Raw genomic sequence first — 13202 nt, forward strand, 5'->3', positions numbered from 1 at the left:
CGTGGAATCACAGAAACTTCAATGCTTCCTTTGGAAGGACAAAAATAGAGTGTCTAAAATCAGACCCAGTATTGCAGCCAGTGTTCACACATTGCGTGTCAGTAGCCTGTGAGTTTTGGCTTGCTCAACATAAAGTTAAAATAATTTCTTGACAAAGAAACTTTTTACCACTTGCATTATCATTTGACACAGAAAATACCTGTGTGCTTTTCTATTAAAAAATCTTCCTCTTTGATAAAGTGTGGATGTTTGAAACTTGAAAGTAACATTAAAGATGAAAATGTAAGATGCTTTGCATTAATTTCTGAGGATTATAAATGTACAGTCTGCTTCATTCTGACAAAGTGTCAATTATAAATAGGTCTGTCAGAGTCTTTATACCTCCCTGTACCCCACAGTGTCCACCTGTATCAGCTGTGGGAGGCTGCTGACGCTGGTTGTGTGCAGGGCTTGGCTGTGTCACCCTTACACCTGTGAGCAACTCTAAAAGGGACCCCTGTGGCACAACATTTAGTATTAAATATAAAACTCTAATTAGCCAGTCACGCAGAAACTGCTCATCTGTATGTATACAGCGACAACAAAAGTAACTTGGAGTACATGCTGGGTTTGGCTTAAACAGATTTAAATGATTTCTTGTTATGTTTAGAATATATTAAAAATAATTGTGGACCTGCACTTGAACTGCCCAAACAGAAGAAATATTTTGGGTAATGTTTACTGTTAAGGTAAAAATGAAGTCAAATAATGTAACTCTTGAGACTTCTAACATGTTCACTGTTGCATGTGTGAGGTGTTATCAGTACCAAACACGTCTCACGCTATCGGTACCAGACATCCTTTGTGCGTGTCCATGGAAGGTGACAGGGCGAGAGCAGCAGCGCCATTTCCCCGAGGGAGCTGTTCCTTTAACAGCTCTGTCCCTCTCACCTGAGCCGGAGCAGGCACGGAATTGTAACGGGATTATGATCATGTGAGGGAAAAGAGACAGGGCTGGAGGCAAGGGAGAGGCAGTGGTGAAAGCACATCCTGCCCCAGCCGTCACTCACGGCCGCCTTAAAAAAAAATCCAAATCCCCAGGGATTGTAGCTGTGCGTTGATATTTAGGAAAGCAAGATTGTTCTGAATCACAACTTGCTTACCCTGCTGTGTGTGGTGCTGCTGGGCTGCCATGCTGCTGCTTTACACCTTTCTGGTTTCTTCCCTAGAATCCATCTACCGCCGGGGAGCCCGAAGATGGAGGAAGCTGTACCGAGTGAATGGGCATTTGTTTCAAGCCAAACGTTTTAACAGAGTGAGTACTGTTGCATGAAACGTTGGGGTTTGCTCATGTTCTGTGCTCATTGTTTGGCTCAGTCTGTGCTTTTTCTGTGCTGGAGTGTTGGAAAGAAAGGAAAAGCAGGATGCTTGTTGATGTGTCATTTCAGTCTCTGCAGTGTTATTCGAGTCATAACGATCAGAAAAAACTTGGCAGTGTTTTAATTTGAGTTAATACAGGATTGGTGGAAATTATTTATTTTTAAAGTCTCTAAAAAACTGGGTTTGTGACTATTTAAGCTGATACCTCCTTGGAGCAGCTTCTCCCTTCTCCACTCCTTCTGTGATTTTTTTGATTGCTTGTTAGCAAAATCTTTTGCCTTCAGAACAGTTTGCCATCCTTAAAAGTTACAGCTGCTGATGTGAGCTTTAACTGTTTAGAATCTGGGGTACTACACAATCAAAGAATTTTAAGAAGATTTTTTTATTGAGCTAAAATACAGCTGCATTTTGAGAGTCCTGGTTTAATCCACATAAGCAAGTGAATGTGGCTTTAAGGCTGAGACACCTCCTTCACTTATCCCATTATGCCTAAGTATTGCAGCATATATACAAATGTACTTGGGAGAATTCCACACAAAACTGAGTGCCCTCAGAAGAGTTAACTCTTTCATTCAGCAGGGACACTTTTTCTAAAAATGGAATTTAGCATTTTTTCCTAAAATTCCTCACCCCAAAAATGCACTGAAAGAGGGAAAAGCCTCTTAAAACTCAGCATTTTATCACTAAATGTATTAAAAATGTCATATTTGTGAATTACCATATGGATTTGTATAATATGCTATACCAGCTCAATTTTAGAATTTATAGTATAAAAGTATATTTTTGTGTTTATTTGTTACATAGTTAAAACATGTTTCTTTGAAACCCTGTGAATGCATACTGCCACATTAATAATCCATAATACTCTAAATAATGATGTTTTAATTGCAATGAGGTGAATAGTGAATATACACAGTGAGATTTTGATACCTTATTAGGATGCCCACATTAGGATGTCACAATCCTAAACAAGGCTGCTTTTATACCTGCATACAAATGACCTCATACAAAGCCAGAACACAAACCACATCCAACTGAAGTTAGGAAGCAGGTTGACATAAACTGTAAAATGTGACATTAAAATGGATAAATTAAAGAGAAATTATGGTCATATCTGTATTACTGAATTTGATACCAGATTTTAGTGTTGATTGAATTTTTAAGACTGGAGTACTGCCTTAAGAATTCATTCCTACTTCAAAGTAACCTTTTGCAAGTTTTTCAGATCATTCAGATAAATGAACACATGCAAAAATTTAAACTTTAATCTTGTTGAACATAACATAAAGGTCAGCTCTTTGATATGGCTTTGACTGCATGTGTTTTGGAGAGGTATGAAAGGGTTACCTGGATTTCTGATGGAATCTGGGACCTGTCCCTGCTTCCAGCGCCTGACAGATTTTATTTAGTCTTAATACTACTGCTGCAAAACCTATAACAGGGCACTGAAGGAAGCCTGATGGGCCAGGAATTTTGGAAGAGGTGGCAATAGATGTCCCAGGCTTCCTCTCATCAGGCAGTTTTTGGGTTGTTTTTCTTTCCTCTGGGCAGTGCAGTTTGGGTTTCTCCTGATCAAGGAGGACTGGCTGCACAGATGAGGCGGGGATGGCATTAAGTCTTGTCTACAACTACCAGAATACAACAGGAGCAGTATAAAAATGCTTTGGTGAAGAAATGCTCCATTCTTTGGTCACTAGTTTTTAACTATTCCAGCACTCCTGGCAGGGATTTTTAGGAGCTGAACACCGTTGGCCAGGAGCGTGTGTGACTCACCAGTGTGGGCATCTGAGGGACCGCAGTGTAATGGGCAGTGCCTGGGAGGAACAGACTGGCACTGTGGCTTTGGGACAGTGGCTTTGGGAGTTCTGTCTGAGCTGGGGTGAGAGCAGCAGGGCTCCTTGCAGCCTGCAGGATGATGGGCAATACCTCAGCCTGCTACAGGAATTACTGGAGAATGTTGGCAGCCAGGGAATAATGAGTGAGTTTTATATTGCAGCCTGTGCAGTGTGAGGAGGGTTCACTGGGCCTGGGTGACTTTTTGGTGTGTAAGAATCTCAGATTGTTTGGCACTTTGGGTAGAGTGGATAAAGTGACCATAGCAACATACACTGGAACATTATTTAAAAGCCTCTCCTGTTAAAGTCAGCAGCAGGATGTCTGGCTTCCTCATTTACCCTCATTTTGGTTTAACTCATTTACATGCTCTTTTGTTACATGTGTGAAAACACCATAGATTTTTGATGTTCAGTGCAACACAGGGGTTTGATATCAGATGTGATAGATGCATTTTAATTATGCAAGGTTTCTCCCATTGTTAAAATGTATAGGTGCAGATACAGAACACTTTTTATACGTTGTCTGCTTAACATTTTGTGCCAGTGTTCTCCAGTACAGTCACTTTGGGTGCTTTTTATACGTAATTATGTAGTACAAACTTCTGGCAGTTTTGTTTGGGTGATCTCTGTCAAAACCTGAGTTTCTAAATAGACTTATTCTCTAAAGATGATTTGCTAATGTCACACTGTAATGGATCCCATATGCTTGAGGTATTTGTTTTCCTAACATTCATTAAACAGGGCTGCATTTAGCGGAATTCTGGGTGTGAAGTGTAACCTTCAGCTATTATTATAATTCTGGATATTCTAAAATTATTACTGAACATCTGTTAGGTGGCTAGGATGGGCTCTTGCTGCTAGAGAACTGCTCACTTCCAGCAGGGAATGATCGTGGGACTGATTAATGTGCATTGTGGCTTGCAGAGAGCGTACTGTGGCCAGTGCAGTGAAAGGATATGGGGGCTCGCAAGGCAAGGCTACAAGTGTATCAACTGCAAGCTGTTGGTCCATAAACGCTGTCACATCCTTGTCCCACTGACCTGCAAAAGGCATATGGTAAGTGTGCATTCTGGCCAGGGCTGAGCGGTGCCACTCGGGCCTGTGCTGCTCTTGGTAGATGTGTCCTAAGTAATGAAATGCGTGCGTGGCTGTGGATTTGGAACACTTGGGAGCATCTGGGTTTCTGTTTCTGTGGAGGACAAGCCTTTGGATTGGGAGCGGAGACAAATGAGAAAAGAAAGCTTGTGATGTGACTTCAGTGTGCTCAAGCTTGAATTTGACTTCTCCATTAGACACCGACAATCTCAGAAGTTACTCCTTTTAGCCAGTGGGAATGTTTTAAGAACTAAGGCACTGATGTGATTTCTGCACTGCTCTTTTTAGAAAGGCTTATTGCTTTCCTGTTCCTGTCATCTCAGTTTCTCCAGTACTGTTCTCTTCCTCTCCATGACCCTCATCCCAGTGCCAATGCTGGTGTCCTTCCTAGGCTTTAAAAATCAAAACATTCAAACTTCTGGGTATCTGAATTTTAGTCCTTTCCAATAGTCATCCCCAGTATTTCAGTGGTGGTTGTATCATGTTTGGTCTGACTCAAAACTTAAACCAGTATTTTTCTTCAGTGATATTGCATGGGACTTGCCTTGACATTACCAATTCTTTGGCAATTAATTTCTGCATGTTGCTGTACTTCCTGGAATAGTCCTACATGTCTTGGGGATGAGACCAGTGTCCAAATGCAATATAAAATATCTGGTATTGTGATCTATACTAATTTATGCACTACCCTTGCATAATGAGCAGCAATTTGTGGTTTTATTAAGCAGGAAAAGAATATGCCAGTGCTCTGAAGGGAGTGTGTAATATCATGCTGAAGTGTTTACTTTGTTGTCGTTCCATGTGGAACACTCAGAGGTCTTTAAACAGAATAAAAGTTTGAACTTTGCTGTAAAATACACCACTCTTACTTTTAGAAGACAGCCAAGCATCTGTTGTAGCTGCAGAGAATGGCTGATGTAGCATTTAGTTTTTGGTAGGCCAGTTTTATCATGCATTACAAAATGTTAATATTTGTACACACTGTCTGCAAAATCCAGTTTTCACTCTGAAAGATGTGAGGTTCTCATAGAGCTGTAGTTTAGGGCAGGGTGCTCAGAGGGGGCTGTATACCCAGTGTGGTTTGTTTGTGTGACCTGTGTGTTTGCCAGGATTCGGTCATGCCTTCCCAGGAACCTCGCTTAGATGACAAAAACGACGAGGCTGATCTCCCTTCAGAAGACACTGATGGAAGTGAGTATTGTTACTTTGGAATCTCTCTTTCCCTCGTTTTTTCCTCTTCCTGTTTATGAAAGTAGAAAAATTTGGTCAACTGTCCAGTAATAGTTGAAGCAAACTGGCCATAAGCCACCATAAATATCTTTCTGTTTATTGATTTTTAAAATTATTTCCAATGAAGGCCTTTATAACCACACTACTTTGATTTCTTTTCTAGTTCCCTACATTCCTTCAAACCGGAAGCATGACACCATTAAAGACGACTCTGAGGTATGTTTAAAAAATATTTTTACAATTCATATTTATGTACAATAACTGATTATTTATGTAAAATAGCTGATTATTTCTTCTGGGCTTTCTACTGCCCTTTTCAAAAGTCTGTGGTTTTTTTTCTGGACATTGATAATGTTTTTTTAAGCATTTTTATTGGATTTTTTTTTATATTTCTTCTGTGTTCAGCTGTTGTCATTCTGCTCATGATCCAGGATACCTTTTAACATTTTTGTTTTCTCCTTTCCATTTGTTGGAATAACAGTGATTTAGCAGAGGGTTTGACTTTTATGGTCCTTGCAACAAATGGTGGCTTTGCCATTGCCTTGTCTGCTGTCCCTAATGGATGCTCACCCTTTGTCACCCTCAGGCTACTGCTGTGGAACTTGGTTCAGTCTGGTAATCCATTCACAACCCAGCTCTCAGAGAGGGTTCATATAAATAATACCTAATCATTTATAGACAGCTCCTGTGGAAATACAAGTAGAATAACATGCACTTAAACTCTTTTTTCAGGTCTTTTGTGGAACATCTGACTCAATCTCTGCACATCAACAATGTTATTCCCTTAAAGCAGTCTGAAAAATCTGAATATGCTTTAATTCTAAAGGGCTTAAAGACATTTCTTTTAAAAATGCTTCTGGCATGTTTAAAATAAATAGGATGCACTCTGCAGAGCACTGGTAGTTGGTCTGATATTCCCCTCTGAGCAAGGCTGCACCTTTTTCCTTTGCCTCCACTACAATGCTTGTCACTACCATTCCTTTCACACTTGAGTAGCTCCTGCTTGTGGGTGACTGCCTTATTTTCAGTCATGTATCTACAGATTTTTATCTCAAATTCAGAAAGGGAAGGGTATAAATTATAAGCACATCAGAGAATTTTAATTGCTCACTTCTGCTGTGTTTAGTGCTCAGGTTTTGTTTAAATTTGGTAGGTGCTGTTTGCTCAACTGTCCTGAATTATGCTGCTCTGATTGTCCCACCTTGCCTTTGAGCTATACTGAAATAATTTAAGGTATCCTACAGAAAGGAATTGGTGTTCTGGGAGCTTTGTCTAGAATCTTTAAGCTTAGAGCAATCTCTTCTAATAGCAGTCAATCCTAGATCAAGATTCTTTATATAAACACTTTCCACAGTTCTGCAGAATGCTGATCTGTCTGCAAGTACAGTAGTGTGAGGTCAGATAAAAATAGGCCACAGAAGTGTGTCAAAGCCTTGGATATATTGGTAAAACGTGGAAGTCCAAGTACCTGCTGCATCTGTCTAGTTCAGCTGCTCCATCTTCAGTCCCATGTTTTCACATCTAATTCTAGCTAATGGTCAAGATTATAGTATTTTTTTTAAATAATGATTTTAAAAATAACATTCCTCATAGTGGAATATTTCCTGCAAATTCTCAGACTTGAGAAATTGAGATCTGCTTCTGTATGTTCCCAGGAACCTGTTAGAAATCTTCATTATCATTAAAACTATAGTGAGCTGAGCACAGACAGTTGTTGCCTAAACTGAAACCAAGACAGGTATATTCATTAGCAAATGTGTGTCTCCTTATTCATCTTATACTTAGATATTCTTTATTAATTTGTGCTGCAGTATCTGTCAGAATATGAAAGATGCTCCTCGCTTTGTACAAGGGATACAATGTACATGGCTTGAAGTTCAAGAATTTGGATCAAACCTCATTTCTCAAGACACTGCCTTCTGCTTCCCTGCAGGGAGTATGAAAACGATTAGTTGGATGAACTACTGCCTTGAAAAAAACCAGTAACTTTTAGTAAGAGCAAACCCAATGGAAACCAAATATTTCTAAACAAATGTATTCCACTCAGCATCCAGCCCTGGGTGCCAGTGCCAAGCAAAGTCAGCAAATTCTGTCCAGTGCTTAAAGATCTCTCTGCTTTAATAGTTGCTTGCTATGGAAATGTCTTCAGTTTCTAGCATCTGTTTCTTTTTATACAGGATCTCAAACCAGTCATTGATGGAATGGATGGAATTAAGATTTCTCAGGGGCTTGGACTCCAGGACTTTGATTTAATCCGAGTTATCGGCCGTGGAAGTTATGCCAAAGTTCTTCTAGTTCGGTTAAAAAAGAATGATCAGATTTATGCTATGAAAGTCGTGAAAAAAGAACTGGTCCATGATGATGAGGTAAAAGTCTGTGTTAATTGCATTCTGTTACATATTATAAAAACTTAGTATGCTTTAACAAAAACCATTCAACTAAGCACAAAGCTCATGTTTCAGACAACTTCTCTGGCAGAGTTGTTTTTCTGACTTTAGAACTTATTTGTCATCAACTCTGCATGAAGCACCAGGGTGAAATCTGAGAGAAATGTCTCTTATTTTAATAACAATTACTAATAGTCTTGGTAGAAATCATGTATTAAACATTCCAACCTGGATGTGCTAATCTGTAAGTGATGAGATAAATGGGGTGGAATTCGTGCACTTAATTTTGAAAGAAAGCAAATATGTTTTCCAAGGCAAAAGCATTGTCTGTGTATCAGAAAAGGAGCTGAAATTTTGTTCTTAAACTCATGTTGGTAGAGCCTATGTGCAAGTGACTCAGTATTCTGGAATATTTTTTCCATGAGTTCAAAAATTATGCTACTGCCATTTGAGATCCCTGTGGTTTTTGTCTGCCACAGAAATCTGCTGCATGTCTCCATTATTTTCAAAAGCCTTTAGATTTTTTTTTTTTTTTTGATACAAGACCTGAAATGCACCAGTTTGGGGAAAAAATGAAAAAGGGGAAAAAAAAAAAACCCAAACCCTTCATCTTTTTCCTATAATACACTTTTTTGAAAGTAGGATGTTTTGGGCAAAAACTACCAGAACACTATTTTAAGTGCTCTTTGTGTTGGTAGTTTCAATCAGTTGCTCTGGCTGTCATCTTTGTCACTATTCCAGAGGCTGGGCTTAGTTCTCCTAAAATACTTTGGCTTTCTCATTTATTTGATGTTTCTTTTTATGAATCAACATTAGGCTGTTGTGTGGTTTGTTTACTGTTTCCTTTTTAACATGTGTTTTTCCAAGAAGGTGGGAGCTAAAGCCAAGTCCTGTTTAATGAGTTGTGCAGCTGTTTGAGAACCAGAGGTAGATGAGGAAAGGCTTTCTGGAATTGTGGCTCTCATAATTACACAGAAGATAGAGCTAATTGGTTTTTCTTTTCTCTAAGATAGGCTGTATAATGAAATTCTGGGAACTGATAGGAAATTCACTGAATTCTGTGAGTGCATGAGATATTGCAAGTAATGGAAATTTCACCTTAGAAGTGTTCCACAAAGAAAGAAAATCAATTACATAGCAAGTGTCAGCATGTTTAAATTAGCTGGTGCTTTCCAGGGAATGGCTGGTAGTGGAGAGAAGTGAGATGGAGGGAAATCAAATACCTGGGCTTCTGTTCAGTTTTGCTAAGCTTAGGTTTGTTAAGTGGAGTGCTGGTATAATCCTAATGCACAAGTACACAAGTGCACTGATGAAGGGTTAATTTTAAGACTCTTAAAGAGAAGCTCATTCAGTTAAACCAAGAAGCAGTGGACATATTTATTACTTTATTGAAAACTGGATTTTTGGCTCGTGTCTGGAGTCAAGTTTACCCTTCCAAGGTGCTGTATCTTCATGAATGTCCACACACAAAACCTAGCAGATTTATTTAATTTGATGGTGACAGTTCTTGGTTTCCTCTGAGACTTGGTTTCCTCAGTGTCACCATCCATCCCTGACAGGAAGGCCTGGTTTCTCAGTCTCTGTATTTGTCTCCAGATTGGTTGGGAAGCTGAGAGTATCTGTGGCAAACGGAGAATTTTTAGAACAATTACAATTCTGGTGTATTGGCAGGGTCCAGAGTGTTTGCAGGATGGCACATGATCAGTGCATTGCATGAAGGGTGAGTATCTGCTGCTAAACCCAGCTGTCTGTGAGGTTTAAATTGAGCATGGTTATGTGAAGTAAAGCTTAAAGGATTTGTTTAACAACAGCTCTGAATTTTGCAGCACTGTGCCTGTATCATGCAAACTTTGGTAGGTTTTTATGATGGTTTTGCACTGGGTTTTCAGGACTTCTCCCTGTTGAAGGATTAAAGGTATCTGTGATGCTTTTAATGATTTTGCCTGGACCAACTAAGCAGGTTTTGGTAGTTTCATTGAATTAAATTTGAATTTCAGATGAAGAGATGAAGTTCAGTTCACTTGAACCTTTTAAAAGCTGGAGATTCACATTGCTTGTTTTACTGGCATGAGCTGCTTCAGCAGCTTTGGGATCATTTATCTAAGAACTGAATTTATTTCCATGCAGCAGTGTGAGCAGTTTATCAAATATTGCAGATGGATGTTATTTACAATGGCTTAGATTTTGTGCAGGCCTTTCTTAAATGGTTAAGTAACTTCTGAACATATAACTGAATTACAGTGTTTTATAATTTCCTCTAGATTTTGAAGGGTCTTTGCCTTTCTGAAGAACAATGTAACAATGACAGTGTGTAAGGCAGCACTGTGATGTTCACAGGATTTTTTCTGGGAATACCCACAGTGCTTATCCAGCAGGAGTTCTGATTGTTCAATTACTCTATTTCAGGATATTGATTGGGTACAGACAGAGAAACATGTGTTTGAACAGGCATCCAGTAACCCATTCCTAGTTGGTTTACATTCATGCTTTCAAACAACAAGTCGGTAAGAAAGATCTGAAATTCTTTTTTTTTTTGTTGTTTTTAATCTTGATCATTGTGCTAAGCTGGTTCTCCTAAAGCAAATGTAACCACTGTCATCACAGAGCCAGGAATTTTTGGAAGGAAGCATTAGCATTGTCAGGGATTCACTGCTGCAACACAGTCAGTTCTAGGGGGGTAGCTCAGGCAGGGGTGTGGAGAAAAGTGTGGTGGTCTGGGTCAGACCTGAAGGGAGAGGGCGAAATAGGAAGAGGAGGAGCTGTCCTGTCTTCCTGAGCACAGCCCTGTGAAATGGGTAACACAGAGCTTCCTAACAGTTTACAGCACCTTCTGCTGAGGAGGCCAGATCAGTTCTCAGTAGTTTATTGTTCCTAAAGAGCCTGAGAATTGGGCTGCCCAGTAATAACCTTTTAATGATAATATTAAACCCTACCTGCGTATTGGTATTGTTACCTAGGAGGCTCAAAAGCCTTTAACACATACCAAAGCAGTGTGGGATTTTGAGAAAGTGCTTATTTAACTCTTTACTACTGAAAATACTAATTCTTTGTCCTTGTTTGCACAATCCAAACTGGATTATTTGCTGATTATTTTGCAATTGGAATATGAAGAAAACAAGGACTTTCATGTCCGTGCTTGAGTATGTCACTGGGGAATTGGGATGTGGTTTGGGATTTTTTGTTTTTACAGGCACCTGTTTGCTGTTACACTTTATAATGCCTCATGCCTTATGTGTCATAATCAGAAAATTGTCATTCTATCCAACTTACTTGCAGTGTAGAGTGAAAAGTCTGAAAAAATTTTCATGGATTATCCAGTCATTTATCCTTAAGAATAATCACCTGTTTGTTGCAATATGTATTGCCAATTTTTAAAACACAAAGCCATGCACTGTACCTTTTCTTCAGTCCCCAAACTTTCGCCTCCCTAATGGTTAGAGCCAGAGGAAATCTTCCTAGCAGGAAAAACAGAGATGGAGGAAGTAAAGAAGCTGTATCAGTATTCTGGAGGTACATGGACCAAGGAGTGTTTGGAAGCAGGAAGGAAGAAAGAAAGAATGATCTCCAAAGGCCACTGAGTGAGGATTTGACCAAAAGAAACTTGTCAGAAAAAAATAAGTAAACCTTTAGACAACTGACAAACGGTTGGGAAAGGCTCTTTAGTTAAACCAACATTCCCAAACACTTTCTCACCAAACGCAAAGTAGAATTGAACACCTGATATAAAAATTCAAGTGGTCAGGCAGGGTGAGGGATTGAGAATGAGGTTTCTTGTGAGTATTGAAACCCAGGAAAAGGCTGAGTCAGCAGCAGGATCCTGTGCATTCCTCTTTGGCAGCTACACTGATGGAGCTGAGGAGCAGAAACAGGAAAAAAATCCCCCTGCTGAACATAATCAAAGCTTTCTGTATTCCTGATGTATCTTTATGAGTCCTGCTTTTCCAGCCCAGCTGCTTCTTGCAGTGAAACTCTAGTTTTTCCTTGGTAACTTCAGCCATTTGCCATGGATATAACCATAAAGTCATGAATTCACAATTTGATTATAGCTGTAATGTTATAAAATGATAATTGTGACCTCATTGCCTCAAGCGGGAAAAGCACAAAACTGATTTTGAGTGAATAAATTCATCAACATCAGATTGTGTTAAGTGGCCCAAAGAAAATGAGTCGTAGTAGGAGAACAGGTTGTGACAAGGGTACTAATGGGGGGAAAGTTGCAAAAAACCTTCTTTCTCTTGAATATAGTTTCAAATAAATGTTTAACATAAATGCGTACCTAAATGTGAGGTGAATTGATGCTGTATGTAGCTGTTTACATTGTTTCAGATACTAATGATGCTTTTTCATTATTATAATAAAATATGTGCCTTGGACTTGCCCAGAATTGGCAGATAAGCGTCTTCCAAGGATGGCAACAACCTGAAACCTCCATACTGCAAAACTTCTGGTGTTTGAGCAAATCCTTCCAAACCCAGCAAGTCCTGCCACTACTGACACACTTGAATATGACTTGACAAGGAATTTGAAATTGCAGGTTCTGAATGGTGATAAAACATTGGGGACTTCAAAACAGGATAGGAAAGCTGGAAGCAAAAAACATCAGGAATGCTGTGATAAAATACTCATGGCATTGTTATGTATTTTGTTTATTGCTTATTTAATTTCAGCTTAGCATTTATCTTCTTGTGGGGAGGCCACTGAGACACCTGCCAGCTGGATTTTGTCCAATAGTTTTTATTCGTTTAAGTTTTAACACTTTATAAGTGTTTCAAATGAAGAATCCTTTTCGAAGGAACAAAAACATCACCACTCTAGAGTGATCTGAGAGACTGGAGCATGTGTTCTCCAAATGGAATGTTTTCCAGTGTGTGGATGTGTGGAAAGGAGTTTGCAGCTCATGGGGAATGAGGTGTACAAGGAAATGCTGCTCCCTGGGTCAGCCCAACCTCTCCCAGAAGCTCTCCCTCAGCATGTTTCTGTCCCGAGCTCTCTCTGACCTTGGCAGCTTTGCCTGGATCATATTTTCCCAAGGATGGAAGCTTTTCTGCAGACTGTAATAGAAATCTTCCTATCTGGCTGATTCCACCTGGATTTCTGTCCCCTGCTGACTTTTCCCTTGTTTTGAGCAGACTGTTTCAAACACTCATTCTCCAGAGAAACAAATGAGCCCAGAGCGTCCATCTGGTGACTGTGTTGTGTACAGTGTCACACTTGTAATTCGTATAATGATAACTTATAATTAATTCATTTAATTAATTTATACAGAGAAAGGTGATAGTATTTAAATAAAGGGTGT

At 39.4% G+C, this 13202-nt stretch overlaps 1 protein-coding gene across 3 annotated transcripts in view; it reads left to right on the plus strand.

Moving 5' to 3' along the window:
* PRKCZ (protein kinase C zeta) overlaps positions 1-13202 on the plus strand; it is a 40889-nt gene that overhangs the window by 18569 nt on the left and 9118 nt on the right. For all 3 annotated transcript variants that reach the window (XM_048326200.1, XM_048326199.1, XM_048326201.1), the window contains 6 exons: positions 1209-1294; positions 4119-4250; positions 5399-5480; positions 5683-5735; positions 7697-7885; positions 10313-10410. In XM_048326200.1, coding sequence (XP_048182157.1) covers positions 1209-1294; positions 4119-4250; positions 5399-5480; positions 5683-5735; positions 7697-7885; positions 10313-10410 — 640 coding nt within the window. The remainder of the gene's footprint in view (positions 1-1208; positions 1295-4118; positions 4251-5398; positions 5481-5682; positions 5736-7696; positions 7886-10312; positions 10411-13202) is intronic.

The sequence above is a fragment of the Corvus hawaiiensis genome, chromosome 22 (assembly GCF_020740725.1).
Source record: "Corvus hawaiiensis isolate bCorHaw1 chromosome 22, bCorHaw1.pri.cur, whole genome shotgun sequence".
Lineage (NCBI taxonomy): Eukaryota > Metazoa > Chordata > Aves > Passeriformes > Corvidae > Corvus > Corvus hawaiiensis.